The sequence below is a fragment of the Lynx canadensis genome, chromosome A1 (assembly GCF_007474595.2).
Source record: "Lynx canadensis isolate LIC74 chromosome A1, mLynCan4.pri.v2, whole genome shotgun sequence".
Taxonomy (NCBI): Eukaryota; Metazoa; Chordata; class Mammalia; order Carnivora; family Felidae; genus Lynx; species Lynx canadensis.
Window position 1 is genome coordinate 19,525,342 of NC_044303.2, and position 14,753 is coordinate 19,540,094.

Consider the following 14,753-nt stretch of genomic DNA (forward strand, 5'->3'; position numbering starts at 1 on the left):
GGACATTGGGATGGGGGGAGTATCCTGGGTTATCCAGGTGGGCCCAGCATAAGCACGAGGGTCAACAGAAGGAAGGGAGGTGAGTGCGAGTTGGAGAAGGAGACGGTCTCCTTCCGGGAGAAGAAGAGGTCACTGGGGCAGGGCAGCCATGAGCAAGGAATGCAGGCGGCCCCTGGAAGCCGGGGAAGGCGAGGCACTGGTCTCCCCTAACACTTGCAGAGCGAACACGGCTCTGTGACACCTCGATTTCAGACCTCCGGCCTCCAGAACTGTAAGAGAGCGCGTCTGTGTGGCCTTAAGCCGCTAAGTTTGTGGCCATTTGTTACCACCACCACTGAGAAAACTAATATGCTGCTTGACAGAGAAGAGGAATGGGAAGGTATTGTCCATTTTTGCTTATAAACTTCTCTTGTACGTATTGTAGACGACAGTCTCCTCGGGAGGAATGCTGGTTCAGACACTGAATCCCAATGACCTAAGTGAGGAAGGACGGCACTTAATGGAACTATGGTCTGTGCATAAAACAAAGTAAGTGGCGTGGCTTCCTTAAGACTGCATTTTATGGAGTATTGCTTGGTGAGCAAAAAGAATGAAATCTTGCCATTTGCAACAACGTGGATGGAACTAGAGGGTATTATGCTAAGCGAATGAGTCAGAGAAAGACAAATATGACTTTACTCATATGTGGAATTGAAGAAACAAAACAAATGAACATAAGGGAGGGGAAGCAAAATATGAAAACAGGGAGGGGGACAGACCATAAGAGACTCTTAAATACAGAGAACAAACTGAGGGTTGCTGGAGGGGTGGTGGGTGGGGGGATGGGCTAAATGAGTAAGGGGCATTAAGGAGGACACTTGTTGGGATGAGCACTGGGTATCATATGTAGGGGATGAGGCACTGGGTTCTACTCCTGAAATCATTCTTACACTAGATGCTAACTTGGATGAAAATTTTTAAAAAAGACTGCATTTTATTAATGTGCCACACGGGCCCTTTTCCACAACAGGTTTATTGTAGAATGTACATTGATTCGGATCCTAGTAGTTGACGGCAGGCCCTGCAAAGTTCCTGGCACAGCGGGAGTCCTCTTCGTGAGGGGCCAGGCGTGGCCGTGCTCAGACCAGGGAGGACCTTCATCGTGCTCCTGGGAGAAGCCACAGAGGCTGCCAGCTCTCTTCTCAGTGTTTCTCAGGCCCACAGAAGAGTTGCCGAGGGCTGGCGACCATCCGAACAGGAAGGAGCCTGGCAGAGGCGTCCCCGCCCCGCACGGCTCAGAGAGAGTAAGGATGGTGAGAGGTCACTCCTCCCTCCTGTGGGCAGCCCTTGGCTCACCGGCCACAGATGTCACAGCAGTGACTGGGTTCCCTGTGCTCGCTTTGGAGGGCGTGCATGTTCAGTTCTGGAGCAATGAAAGGCAAGGGTCCAGATCTCTTACCTGATCTTAACAGAAACTACAGTCATACCACCGTATCTCAGCGTGTGACAGCTATTTCGAAAAGCCCCATCTGTAACTTCCACGTTGACATTCTTGCCCTTAAACTCAACTGGGGGGGCTCCCTCATTGTCTGTGAAGCTGCCGGCACCCGTCAGCTCCCCTGTCATTGGTGCTGTCTGTCTCTGAAGGCCTCCCTGCCCAGTGCTCCCCCACTCCACCTCTGTCCTCCGCGTGCCCCGAGTATGTCCCGCTTTTGCTCGCTGATCTGCGGACCGTTGCTGGTGGATTACTTCTCAGGCCTCGAAATCCTGATGTTTCAAAGAGCCATACTTCTTGCCAGTTTTCCCAGGGGGCACGGGAATAAACCAGTCTCTCATTACAAAAGAGGCCCGGATGGAGTTCTTTGCGAAGCATAAGCAAGCTGCCCTGGGATTGGGCAACAGCGGAGATACAGCTGAGGCTCCTGTGCAGGGTGTGCTCTCCAGGCATGTCCAGCGTGTGGCCCACGCTCTAAGATGGGAGTTAACTCACATATTAGTGGGCAGCCCGTTCGGTGCCAGCCTGTGCCGGGGGCCTGAGGTCCCATAGCCAGCAGGGCAGATCCTGCCCTCACCCAGCCTAGGTACAGCGAGGGCTAGAGTGGCATGACCCCCTTGGGAAAGGGGCAGATCTGGGCACTAATTTCACAGGGAGGGGCTCGGGAGGCCCAGGCAGCGTGCAGCATGACTTCCTTCATTGTCATGGTCACTCTCTTATGCTCCTTCCACCTCCTGAGGGGGGGCCAGGGTGCAGCCCTGGTTTCCAGGGAGGCGTCCATAAAGAGCTGATCAGGAGGACTGGGAAGCGACATCTGTGCACACTGCTGTCCCACACGAGGCTTGTGGGACGAGCGCCTGCAGCCGGCTCCCTTGCCTCACACCTGAGGGCGCCTTCTCTCTCCAGTCTCCCTGGTCCAGAGGCGGCGGAGGGTTCTGAGCGGGGGACCCGAGGGCACCTGGCTCCATTGCTCATCGTGCCAGGAAGGTCGCAGCCTTTAACTTCCGTGCAGAGCAGCCACAGGATTGACTCTCCCCAGGAACGACCTAAAACCAGAGTAAAGAGGACTAGGGAATTGCTTTAAGAGGGGCACATTGGGACTAGAAAGGAAGAAGCCTTGTCCTCAGAGGCAGTGCTTTGGTCTCCAGTTTGCATTGGGCGTGGCTGAGGGGGGCAGTGCTGGAGTCGGGGGGACCACTGGGGGGCCCCTCCTCCACGAGCTGTCCTGACTCCGGCAGCCTGGTGACAGAGGGGGCTGGTAAACGCTGGCTTTCCCGTGTCAGAGAGGCATGAACCGGGGCCGAGGGAAGTTGATGGGAGACCGATGGGGACCTGGGGACAGGCCCAGGCCCCCGCACCCCCACCCAGGTTTCTAGACATGGCGAGTGTGCAAAGGTAAGTAATAATCACTAAGGAGACAACTGGAATTATCTGGAAGCATGTTGGAACAGAAGGCGAGCACAGCTCTCTTCGGGATCTGCCCTTCCCAACTTTTATGAGGAGCTCTCGGGAAAGACCTCCTAAAACAAGGGAACTAAACCCAGCAGCAGACACCCCCATACACCCGAGGTGCCAAGGGCCACTCCCAGTGCCACCTGGGTACGATGCGTGTGTCCTCACGGCCCCCAGGGGATGGGCACCGCTGTCACCCCGTTTACAGGGGGGAACCAAGCACAGAGGCTGCCGGCCCAGCCGGGCCCGGCCACAGCGTCTGGGAAGCACGCTCTCGAACACCGCTGCCCCCTCTCCGAGAGCCGGTTTGTTAGAAGCCTAATTTGGATACACATCCTTGGAGTCAGTCCTAAGAAATAATTAAAGATCTGGGAAACGAGGCTGCTCGTCGCAGCACTAGTGAGAGAGGGAGGTGATAAATTATGGAACACCTGTACAAGAAATCTGTTCAAACCTGAAAACCCTGCCGTAGATAAGTGTCTGTGGGAGACGAAAACTGTCTGCACCGTATCATTAAATGAAGAGATCCGGTTCCAAAACCGTGCATGCCTTGTGATCCGATTCTTCCTATACCCGCGCGGCCGTAGAAGGAGACGTGAGTTGGTGCTGGGGAGCGTGCTGCAGAACCCTGGCTCGGAGACCTGGCCCAGATTAGCCCTCTGATGCACAGACCCGAGGAGGCTCTGAATATCCTGTGACGAATGCCCAGGGGATGTTCTCAGGGAAGCACACGCCCCAGGAGCGACTCAGGCCAGGAATGCTGGGAGAGCGGCTTCTCGGTTCTTCTCCCTTCCTGAGGGAGACGTGCTTGGCTCTGCCTGACCGAGGTGAGCGCCATCAGGCCGCGGAGGGCCCCCTGCCCCTTGGTGCTCTGGGCGCATCATCCGGACACCTCCACCGTCAGCCTGTGTGCTTACAAAATCTCCGCCAGGAAGCCCACCGCCCGGATCTGTGTGCCTGGCCCACAGGTCACGGAGCGACGACCAGGCCTCTTGGGTTCAGGCAGCCCGGCTGTGGCCCTGGAGACCCGAGGGAGGGCTGGACAGGGGGACTGAGCACATGGACGCCTGTCCTCCACGAGCACTGCAACAGAAGGCGCCAGATTCCTTCTTGCTCTTCGGTATTTCCTCATTTTACCATAATAAACAAGTAAGTACTGCTTCTGTAAAAAAGAAGAAAAAAGCTTATTTTTAATTTAAAAAAATGAGAGCCCTACAGGACACGATCCTTTCTAGCTCTGACATCCTCTGATCTCATTACAGCTCTTGAAGGTTTACTCTGGTTTCTTTTCTTTCCTTGGCTTCCCAGGAGAACGCTTTTGTTTCCCAGTGTGCTCACTGTAGAGACGCTGTGTTCCCGGAGGCCCGTGGGCAAATGGGCCGCCGCCTGCAGCCGGCAGTGGGGCCCCGGGGAGGTGACGCTGGGTGAGGAACCTGTGTGTAGCCAAGGGCCAGGGTGGGGAGGGAGGACGCGGCCGAGCAGCTTGGCAGAGGCAGTAAAGTTCCTTCGCTCTTACCGTGTTCCTCCCTGAAAAGAAGAAAACACTTCAGCAATTCAAGAAGCCACCAACCAGGATACTCTGAGAGGCCAGACTCATTCGAGCCAGACAGCCGACCCGGGAGGCGGGAGTCTGAGCGTTCGAGCGGCCTCAGCCTCAGCGCGGCCCTCACGCCGTTGGAAGGAGACCCGGGTCTAGCATGCAGAGGGAAGGGGGGCTGTGCAGGGGATTTCGCTCCCACGGGATGGGCTGGGACGGGTGCCCATGTCCCAGGGCCCGGAGGGCACAGGACCCGACACGCTCGCAGGCTCTGGCGGGCAGCACTTTCCACCCAGGCCGAGGGGCGACCCCTCAGGGCCTAACAAGAAGGTCTGGAAGCCGAGCAGCTTGGCTGAGTGCTGTTTTGAAGGGGAAAGAGAGCAGTTCCCGATCACAGTCCTTTGTGTTACTAGCGGTACTGGTATTAAAAGGAGGCCAGCCATCCACAGTCTCTTCACTTGAGAATGCCATCCTAATCTCCTCGTGTCTCTGTCCCTTTCTTCTCGAGGCCGTGCACCGGGCTCCAGGACGGCGTGCTGTGGCCGCCCCGCCCCTGCGACCCCGCACACCTCAGCACAGGGTCTGGGAAGGCGGCCCACGCCCTCTCTCTCTAACCACAGACTGGGGCCTCTCCATGTGGAGCCTCCCCTCCATGAAACTCAGGGTAGGGTGGGACTGTCCTCTTTCCCCATGAGTGTCCCCAGGCTTCACCGGTGAGACGGGTCCCTGGCCTGTCGGGGTGAGTTTTGTAAAGTGCCTCAACCAGATTTTACACCCCCCGTTTTTTTCCCCGTCTTTCTGAACTCAGGGGGTCCCTGGAAGACGGAAGTCCTCAGGTTGTGATCAGGGTCATCAAAGTCCTAGGCAAGGCCATGCCCTCCCTGGGTAAAGGCGATCCCAACCGGGGAGGTGGAAGGTCACCTGGGAAGCTGACCGAACCCCGGGGAACGGGATCCCTCCATAGCAGCAACGCGAAGCACGTTGGCCGTGACTCGGCTTTTCTATTTCTGGAGGCGGTTATCTGTTGGGGTTTTGTTCTCTAGCTGGGCAGAGTCCCAAGGGACAAGCTCCGGGAGAGCAGGAGCTGGGAGGAGGTGGCCAGGAAACACTTGAGCTCCGGGAGGAAGCCGCATCTTCTCTCTGGCTCTCTCTCCATCACGGATAACCACTCTTGAGCCCTCGTGAGGCTCTCGGTGACCCTGTGGCCGTGAGGATGGCTGCACTTCTCCCCTGGCTACCGCCTGCCTGCCCGGTTCCCGAACACCTCACACTCCTGCCGTGGGCAGGCCCCACCCAGCCGCACCCCTGCCCCAAGGCCCTCCCTCAGCCCCCAATGTCTGTGTCAGGCAAACTCCCCTTGACTCCTTGTTCTCCCCTGCTGGGTCTCCCTGCTGTATGTAGCACGTCAGGACATTCCTCCGTGTGGACCCCTGAGGGCTGGGGCGGCACTTGTGGGCCCCTGGCAGGGGTCGGTGACACGACCCATCTGGGGCCCTTGCAGCCACAGGCAGAGGCCAGTCACGAAGCTGCCGTTCTCACAGCTTGGTTTCTCCCTCACTTTTAGCTCAGAAATCGGTTCCCACATACTTGCCCTCTTGCCAGACCATCCTCCTCATCGACTGAAGAGAGGAAACTAATAGAAATCCTGAAGAGCTGGCTCAGAGATCTAAGGAAGCCAGACCAGAGTCAACTCAGGGCCAGGGAAGGCAGGCACCAAGGGCCGGTGGGCGGACTCCACTTCTTCCCCCTGGCGACGAGGAACTTAGGGAGACTGGGAACTTTAATTTTAAAATAAATATGACCGGGGCCAGGAACAAGCCAACCTTCACCTTCAGCAGCAGGTATTCCCCCCCTGTGCAAATTTCTCCTTGATTTGAAATTTTGGTTTTCTTAAAAATTCTGTGTTTAAGATCACCCTGCATTGTTGGTTTGAGGGAAGCAGGGCGGGAAGAGGGAGACGTGCTAATGGGCTGTGCACCTCCGTACCCCAGGAGAGGGCTCCACCCTGCCTCCATCGTGTGCAGCCCCTTTGTGGCCCTAGGCTCAAAGCATGATATGGGATAGCACATATTGACATGAACAAATTACATGAGGCCAGTTTACATTTGCTTAAGATTAGGAGTGGCTTCAGTAATGCACGTGGCAGAGAGCCCGGGTGGTTTAGTTGGTTAAGTGTCCGACTTTGGATCAGGTCACGATCTTATGGTTCGTGGGTTCAAGCCCCACGTCGGGATCTGTGCTGACAGCTCGGAGCCTGGAGCTTGCTTTGGACTCTGTGCCCCCTCTCTGCCCCTCCCCTGCTTGCACGCTCTCTCTCTCTCTCAAAAATAAACATTAAAAAAATATTACGTACCTGGCATTCTAGTGCTAGTTTGAAAAACTTCTGTGTTACCCCATTTTACCTCCTAATGACTGCAAAGTTGTAACAACATCAATAAACACATATAGAAATATCTACATATGTTCTTGGTGTTCAAGGCAAAATAACCCTCACTCATCATTCATAGAGGAGGAAAACCCAAGTAGACGGTTCCTCAGAGGTGCTCAGATCCAGGCTATCAGCCAAGGCACCCCAGGAAGGGGTTTTCTGGGTGCGCCTGCCCGGAAGGTCAGCGAGTGTCGGCTCCATTTGCATCCGTCCTTTTCCGAAGAAAACGGGGTGGGCGGAGTGGACGGTACTTCTGGAGTGCAGGGTGTGGGTGGGTTGTCACAAAGGGGCCAGGAGGGAGAGGGGCCACCAGTCACAGGGCCTTGGTGTGAAGGGCAGTCCAGCGACCCCACCCACTGTTCAGTGCCACGCAAGCCATTGTTTTCTTCCCACCTCTCTTCCGATCCATAAAATTGGCTTCCTGAGTTTTTAGCCCTGAAGTCCTTTCTCCTCAGTTGGAAAGTTTCAATACAGTTAAAGCAGACTTACGTGAAAGATAAGAAAAGAAAAAGGACTACGCGGCCACAGCCCATTTGCTGTGCAGAGCCTGGGGTAAACGGTGGCTCACCTTGGTTTCCAGACTGTGGCTCTCCCTAGGTCTGGACAGCCAGGTGCAGGAATGGCCCAGAGACTTCCCTTCCCTCCCACGGTTAGCACCAAAGCGGGGCTGTTGGGATGCATGTGGCCGCGCGTCTCAGCTTGACGACAACAATGAGGGACCACAGATGCGGGCAGGTTTCCACAGAGATTTATTTTAAACCGTGGAGGCAACTTTGCATTGAGAGTCTCTTACATTGGTAATGGCTACAGGCATGTTTCAGTCAGGGGGAACACAGTGGGAAAGTGAGCAGAGTTGAAAAACATTCACAACATCCAGCAGCATTTGAACAGAGAACGGGATACAGACATTTTGACATGGTAAGAAATTCTTGCTCCGTCTCACCGGACCAGTCAGGAAGTCAAGGTCAAGCCTGTCCGGTCTGGTTGGCGGACTCTACCGGCAGACAGCATGGCCATGCCGGAGGGTTCTGCTGGAACCACACGTGAGAGATCGGTTCCAGCCTCGGGCTCATTACCTTCTCAGCCTGACCCCTTGGGGAATCTCATTTCAGAAAGAAAGAAAAAGACACCCGAAAAGTGACGTGCCTGCTGCGGCCAGGTGCGGAGGTGGCCACAGACTGACGGCGTGCAGGATGGCAGAGTCCATTTCCCTGGTTATGAAGAGTGGGAGGCAGGCACGAACGTGGAGCTAGCACCTTCCCTGTTGTCCAGTTAGTAACAGTTTTTGTCCTTTTCATATAAAGATTTTCTTTTGCAAAATGACAGTACGTGAAAAAAAGTCATTAAAAAAGCAAGGCAAATGGCGTCAAACACAAATATATCAAGAGTACCATGGTTACCAGTGACACAAGTGTTTGGTCTATACCTCATACGGGTGGATGCTACTGACCTAAGGCTGCCATCTACCTGGATGGGAAAAAGAAAAGTGTAGACAAATGAAATACTTTTTTCAAACCATTTTCCCTTTTTGTAGTACAGTTCGCCCTCTTCTGATTCCCAGAGAACCGAGGGAGAAAGGTTATCAAGGTCAGATCCTAAATCTAATGTCAAAACTAACTTGCGGTTCCCTGACACCGTCTCTCCCAAGAAAGTCAGATACGCTTCTTAAGTCACAAAGGTGGACAGTTTGAGGTATCTATTTTTAATGAGATGGTACCATGATCAAGTTCCACCTTCTTTCTCTTCTTCAGACCTCTAGATGGAAACACGCAGTAAGCAGTTTATGTGATGTGACGGAAGACAAAGACATTCCTATGTCAGCCACTAGTCAAACAGTAAACAACATAAATGGAATCACAGGATCGCAGGACTGGAAGGGGTCTTAAGGACGATCATCAAATTCGATCCCTACTCCAGGCTTCAGCCTCCCTCCCACTTTGCCGACAAGGGGCTGTCTACTGGCTGTGCAAACATTTCCTGGCACGGGGAACACAGGGAGGAATCCCACTCCAGTATTGGGCAGATCTAATTTCTGAAGACTGCTTTTGGGTGTTAGGCCTAAATAGGTTTCTCAGTGGAAGGGATAATGTTCACGGGCAAATTTACAAACTAAAAACCCCAAGGGTTGGTATGTATGTAATTCTTGGTTGTAAACTTGAGCAGAAGTTGAAAAATGAACACGGGTACCCTGAATTAAGTTACGGACACACGATACCTGGCTAGTGCAAGACAAAGGCGAACGGATGCAGTGGCAAGAACTAGAAAGTGCCGAGCCCCACGGCAGAATGTTGGGGTGCCCTGGCTGGGCAGGGCCGGGTATCTGAGGTGGGGGCTGCCTGAGCCCTTTTCACAGTCTCTGAATTGAGGAAAATGTTCCCTTCCACTTGGCAGTGCCACTAGGTGGAGGATTTATCACATTTGCCACACTGTACTGAGACGACCCATTACTTGCGAGAACGATTTAAGGCCAACAGGGAAATCGAGGGCAGCCGCCTGCGTACGCACCGACGGGCTTGGCCACAGTTGTCTAGAACAGTCTCCCCCTGCCCCAGGCAAGCTCTTTCCTTTCTCAGAGGGGAGCAGCCGAGACTGGCCCACCTGCGCAATAAGGGAACTAGCAGGCAAGTTCTCCCAGGCCGAGTCCATGCATGCAGCGGTCTCCAGCTCCACCTCACGGCCTCCAGGACGGGGCTGTGCCTCCAGAAACTTCAAAAATTAATTACCAAGGGCCATTTTAACATAACAATCCCAGGTATTTCTAAAGGAAAAACAAACAAACTTTTTTTTTTTTTTTTTCATTTTTTTTTTTCCACGTTTATTTATTTTTAGGACAGAGAGAGACAGAGCATGAATGGGGGAGGGGCAGAGAGAGAGGGAGACACAGAATCGGAAACAGGCTCCAGGCTCTGAGCCATCAGCCCAGAGCCCGACGCGGGGCTCGAACTCACGGACTGTGAGATCGTGACCTGGCTGAAGTCGGACACTTAACCGACTGCGCCACCCAGGCGCCCCAAAACAAACAAACTTTGATACTAGCCTCAGCTGCAGGAAAACTTGACTCTCAAACTCTGAGTGAACCCCTCCTGGAGAACTGTGTGCGGCCTCCCTCCCGTAATGTGCGGCCCGCCCGTAATGACAAGAGCTCGGGCCCCAGGACTGCCGCTTGAGCGTGCGATTATTCTCCGGCAACTCCAAACCACTTGTGGCCTCTGCGTACCAGGCTGATGCCAGATCGTAGGCATTTGTTTCTGTTTCTGCAGCCAACAGGTCACTTCCCGACTCCACTAACCCCACCTCCACCTTTAACCGGCTCAGAAACCCTTTCTGCTGGGGGAGGGGCACCCTGCGCAGAACTCCCCGGGGGGACCTCAAGCATGCTCCTTTCACTGAATGAACTACATGGGACTGAAATGACCCATCTGCTCCCCCGTGTGGCCTCTGCCCAGGCCAGGAAGTGGACCCCGGCACCCCAGGGCCTGGTTCAAAGCCCTCGTATGTGGTGGACACTCAACAGATGGCTCAAGTGGGCTACGATCTCTAGGAGCACCTAGAGAACTCTGTGCTTCCCAGTCAACTTGCTAGATACCCACTTTCAGTTAAAATTTACTATTATTTTATTTATTTTTATTAAAAAAAAATTTTAAATGTTTATTTTTGAGAGAGACACAGAGCGCAAGCAGGGAAGGGGCAGAGAGAGAGACACAGAATCCGAAGCAGGCTCCAGGCTCTGAGCTGTCAGCACAGAGCCTGACTTGGGGTTCGAACCCATGAGCCGTGAGATCATGACCTGAGCCGAAGTCGGATGCATAACCGACTGAGCCACGCAGGCGCCCCAAAATTTACCATTATTTTAAAGGAGAGAAAAAGAAGAGTGTTTGGGCAAAGTGCTTTCTTTTACTTTAAAATATATATCTTAGGGAAGGAGATCGCTCACATACAATTAAACAATGAAAAGGCAAAAGCAAAGGAATCTCATTTAATGAATATTTGTGGCCAGTAACTTTGGTACACAGTTTAGAGCTATCCCTTTACTTAAAAGTCAAAATCCAGGCTTTAAAAATTGATTTTTAAGCAAAAGTAAATTATGCTTTTTAAAAATGAATCTGGGGCACCTGGGTAGCTCAGTCAGTTGGGCTCAGGTCATGATGTCGTGGTTCATGAGTTCGAGGCCCATGTCCGGCTGTGTGCTGACTGACAGCTCAGAGCCTGGAGCCTGCTTCGGATTCTGTGTGTCTGTCTCTCTGTCCCTCTCCCACTTGCACTCTGTCTCTTTCTCTCAAAGATAAATAAACATTAAAAAAAAAAAAAAAAAAAAAAGAATCCCAAACCATGAAAAGGTGATCACGTTCCCTAAGAAAGACTGACTCAAGGCTAGCCTTCAGACAAAAGGGAAGATGAATTTTCAACACCCTTGGATTTCCACTTGGATTTGGCTGCTGGGGTGGTCCACGGAGAAGAGCGCCAGAATGAGTTTATTCTGATCAAGACCAGCAATAGTTGCCTCGTTGAGTAGTACCCATCCACTCGTAAACAAGGCTGGAGCCAAAAGAAGTGTCAGGTTCACCTATAAGAGCATCAAATCTGGTTCCCAAGAGCTGCTTGGAAGTCACTCCTCCTAGTCATGCCATTACTAGTTAAGGTCCAAAAGCAACTGTTCCTCAAAAACTCTTCTTTTAGGTTCTCTTGTTTACACCTCAGCTGTATCCAACTGCCTGGTGTGACTACATGTTTTCTGCTTGGAACATTCTAGATCTCTGAAGATCCCTTCCAGTTTTGTGATTTTATGATTCCTTGAATAATTCAAACAACCAAATGAGAAACACGTCATTGACTGACCGCATATAAAAAGACATGCAATTCCAAGTGCTTAATTTAAAACGACTTTCGCTACTGTGGACACAAACCCAGGCAGCTAGAGGTTCCAGTAACATTTCTTTGGAGAAACTGAGAGCAGGTGATTGGTTTTATCCTACCAAACGAAGAATAAGTCTGTGCATGACATGTGTGCAGTTTTGCCAGTTTCAGGTAAGGCATCACTTGCCGGAACTGGTCAAGTAACAGAGCAAAAACATATGTAAAGTGCAATTCCAATAGGGCAAAACAAGAACTATGACAGTTAACCTGGACAGGAGCAGAGCCAAGTGCTGGTGCCAGCCTTCAGTCCTAATGGGTGAAGCCTTCAGCCACAAAATGCTTGGAAGACACGCACCACCCGCGTCTCTCTCTCCATGAGTCACAAAAATGGCGGAGGCACTCAATGTAAAACTCAAAGAATTCACAGTATCACGAACACGCACAGTTGGTTTGCTAAGCGCTTCTCACCAAATTCAAGCACCCACACAGACGAGGAAAAAGGAAAAGGCGGAGCAGCGGATGCCACGATACATCTGTGGTTTCCGATCGCGACTCTCATCGGTGGGGTGTCGAGTGGTTTCGACCTCCGAGTGGCTCTGAGGGCTGGGGTCCCGCCGTGCTGGGAGGGAGATGGCTGCAGTGAAGTGCAGGGTCACCAGGGGGACCGCGGTATACACTCGTGACCCCTTAGGGGCAGGCAGCTTCCCCGGTGGGGTGTGAGCTCGTCTAGACCTAACTCACATCCACGTCAGGCTTGAGGGGCACTGGTCTACCGCTTCCCTAACACTTCTCCCTCTCCGTTATACAGGCCACGCTCCAAAACCCAGGAAGGGAAAACAGATTAATTTCTATTACTCATTTCCAACACATGGTTCTCTATCATGTGCAACTTAGTAAGCGGCTCCAAGTTCTCGTAGTAGACTATAATATAGATATTTGAATATTTGAATTCCCTTTTTAAAGCTCTCTCACAATCATGCAGAAAAGACTCGGATTAGTTATAACAGGCAACTAACTGATGGTAAGCAAGGGTCATGTGGAAGGGGACAGTGACGTGACCGGTGGTAACCGCTTCCGTGGGCGTGTGTGCACGCGCATGCGCACGTGCAACCTTAGCGTTTGGGCACGTGAGCTCATCCGGTCTGAGGTCTCGGGTGATGGCCGCCATTACTCTGGCTGCACGGGGCGTGCGCACTAGTCCTACCTCCCAGCGCTGCAGCAGCGGACCCTCTCTAGGAAGCCCCCCTCCCCGGTCGTACACGGGCCAGTGTCAGGGGTCTTCAGAGAATGGGAGTACGGCAGCCACGTAAGGCTGGTAGTACTTTTCCTGGTTGGAAAGAAGAGCAATGAATAGTCCCCGAGGGGCAAAAAAATGGCTTCCCCTGAAGCGAAAGAAAAATCAGGAGCAGTTCAAATACTACCACCAAAAAACTGTCAAATCAGGAATGCACAAGCTAATATGGATAGTGAAGGGCAAGTCATTGGCCTGTTTATCGGCGAGGCTTGATTTAAACTGGTGATCTCAAGACTTAGTGATCCCCGGCCGCCCCTGCCAGGGGAGGGTGACGAGGCGGTACATGTAAAGCGCGAACAACGGGGCAGGCTCATCGTGCATGCCTGCTGCTAACGCAGTCTGGCTTTACAGGTGAAAATAAGATTCCTAAAAGGGACTTCAATGGCCTGAGGTGAGTCACTACACATAAGAGTATTTCACTTCATCAAGTCTGTCTGGATTCCCTTCAACCGAGAGCTCTTCAGGTTCATTTTCTAAGCTCCCCACCCACTTTTTAAAAAATTTTTAACATTCCCAACCAGAACACAGTATGAGCTGTACGACTCGGTACCTTTTACGTCTCAGATCACACAGGTTTAGTACGAAAGTGTGCACAGTGTTCTGAAATACATTAAGATCAAAATCTTTAAATATCTAGTTTTTAAAGGGGAAGAGAATACAGATGGTGAGTAGAGCAGGATACGATCTCGCAGTAACGAACACATTCAAATTCAGAGGTGCAGCGTGGAAAAACACATCTTACAGATGCTTTCCCCCCCCCCCCCGAAGGTCACGGGTTTTTGTTTTGTTGTGTTGTGTTTGTTTTGAATATTGTGAGCGAGGAAGAGCTATGTGAATAAAGCCAAAACAGAAAAGGCTCAGACAGCTCCAAATGAATTAGAAATGACCCAGGCACTGTGAGTTGAAGCTCTGAGTTACAATCACCCACCTCTGTGGGGACGGTGGTTGGGAGCAGCTTTCTCACAGCCTTTTTGTAAGGTGGGAAAGACGGAGACACGGAGGCAGAAGCACAAGGTCATGTCTACTCAGAACATGAGCGAGTGAGACGTGTCAAAGGGATAACTCTTCACGTGATTCAAGAAGTCGGTTGGAAAACCCACATGAATGGTTTCCCAGCTCTCTCTGTTGAAGAGGATTTCTGTGAAAGCGGAAACGCTGAGAAGAAAGAGCGTAAATATAAACACACTGGCAAAGAGCCGATGAAGCGGAGAGTAGGTAACAGAAGAAAAAGACGCTGACCACAGAATATGTGCCGGAAGTGAAGAAAACATGGAAACGACTTTATAATGACCAAAAATACCCTGAACAGATGCCTCCGTCATTTCTCCAACACGCAAAGCAACAACTAAAACGAAGTGTTGAAAAATGTAAAAATTAAACACCCCACACAAAGTTTTCGGTATGCTCAAAACAATGTAGCACAGCCAGACCGTATAAACCATTTGCTAAAAAAATATCTTCTTTTATATCGTATGAACGCGTTGAAAGTCTCCCTCGCCAGCGTTCACTCACGAGCTCACCCCTGTACGCGTTGCTACCCCGTCAGCTCAGCCCCGCTCTGCAGTTTCTCTCGAACTCTCACACGTCCGCTTGCAGCTCCAGTAATGATGTGGATTAGAACAACCGTTTCTTGAGTAAATACTATCTTTGTGATGCCTGCAGTGTCATCAAGACACGACTGGGGTCATATCCCACAACTGTGAAAAGGAAAAGA

General features: G+C 52.0%; 3 protein-coding genes across 4 annotated transcripts in view; 1 reads left to right on the forward strand and 2 right to left on the reverse strand.

The window, feature by feature from the left end:
- DHRS12 (dehydrogenase/reductase 12) overlaps positions 1-14,753 on the forward strand; it is a 58,539-nt gene that overhangs the window by 32,218 nt on the left and 11,568 nt on the right. The window contains exon 8 of the mRNA XM_032593444.1: positions 425-528. The gene's annotated coding sequence lies outside the window, so the exon portion shown is untranslated. The remainder of the gene's footprint in view (positions 1-424; positions 529-14,753) is intronic.
- On the reverse strand, positions 911-3,807 carry LOC115514198. The gene is made up of 3 exons (XM_030316374.1): positions 3,750-3,807; positions 3,381-3,671; positions 911-2,520 (listed from the first exon to the last, which is right to left on the reverse strand). Exons 1-3 carry the CDS (start codon positions 3,805-3,807, stop codon positions 2,183-2,185), a joined length of 687 nt encoding a protein of 228 aa, XP_030172234.1. The 3' UTR covers positions 911-2,182.
- The window catches only part of WDFY2 (WD repeat and FYVE domain containing 2), a 177,317-nt gene continuing 175,426 nt past the window's right edge, over positions 12,863-14,753 (reverse strand). For both annotated transcript variants that reach the window (XM_030309887.2, XM_030309903.1), the window contains exon 12: positions 12,863-14,736. In XM_030309887.2, the coding sequence (XP_030165747.1) occupies positions 14,707-14,736 (30 nt within the window). In that variant the 3' untranslated portion in view covers positions 12,863-14,706. The remainder of the gene's footprint in view (positions 14,737-14,753) is intronic.

Bases quoted from the DNA above. Each gene is read 5' to 3' on its own strand.
- LOC115514198 (XM_030316374.1), bottom strand. From the start codon at position 3,807: ATGCGCCCAGAGCACCAAGGGGCAGGGGGCCCTCCGCGGCCTGATGGC. The intron at 3,672-3,749 runs GTCAGGCAGAGC...TCCTGGCCTGAG, and splicing joins GCCTGATGGCGCTCACCTCG to TCGCTCCTGGGGCGTGTGCT. The intron at 2,521-3,380 runs GTTTGAACAGAT...CTCTGGTTTTAG, and splicing joins ATCTACGGCAGGGTTTTCAG to GTCGTTCCTGGGGAGAGTCA.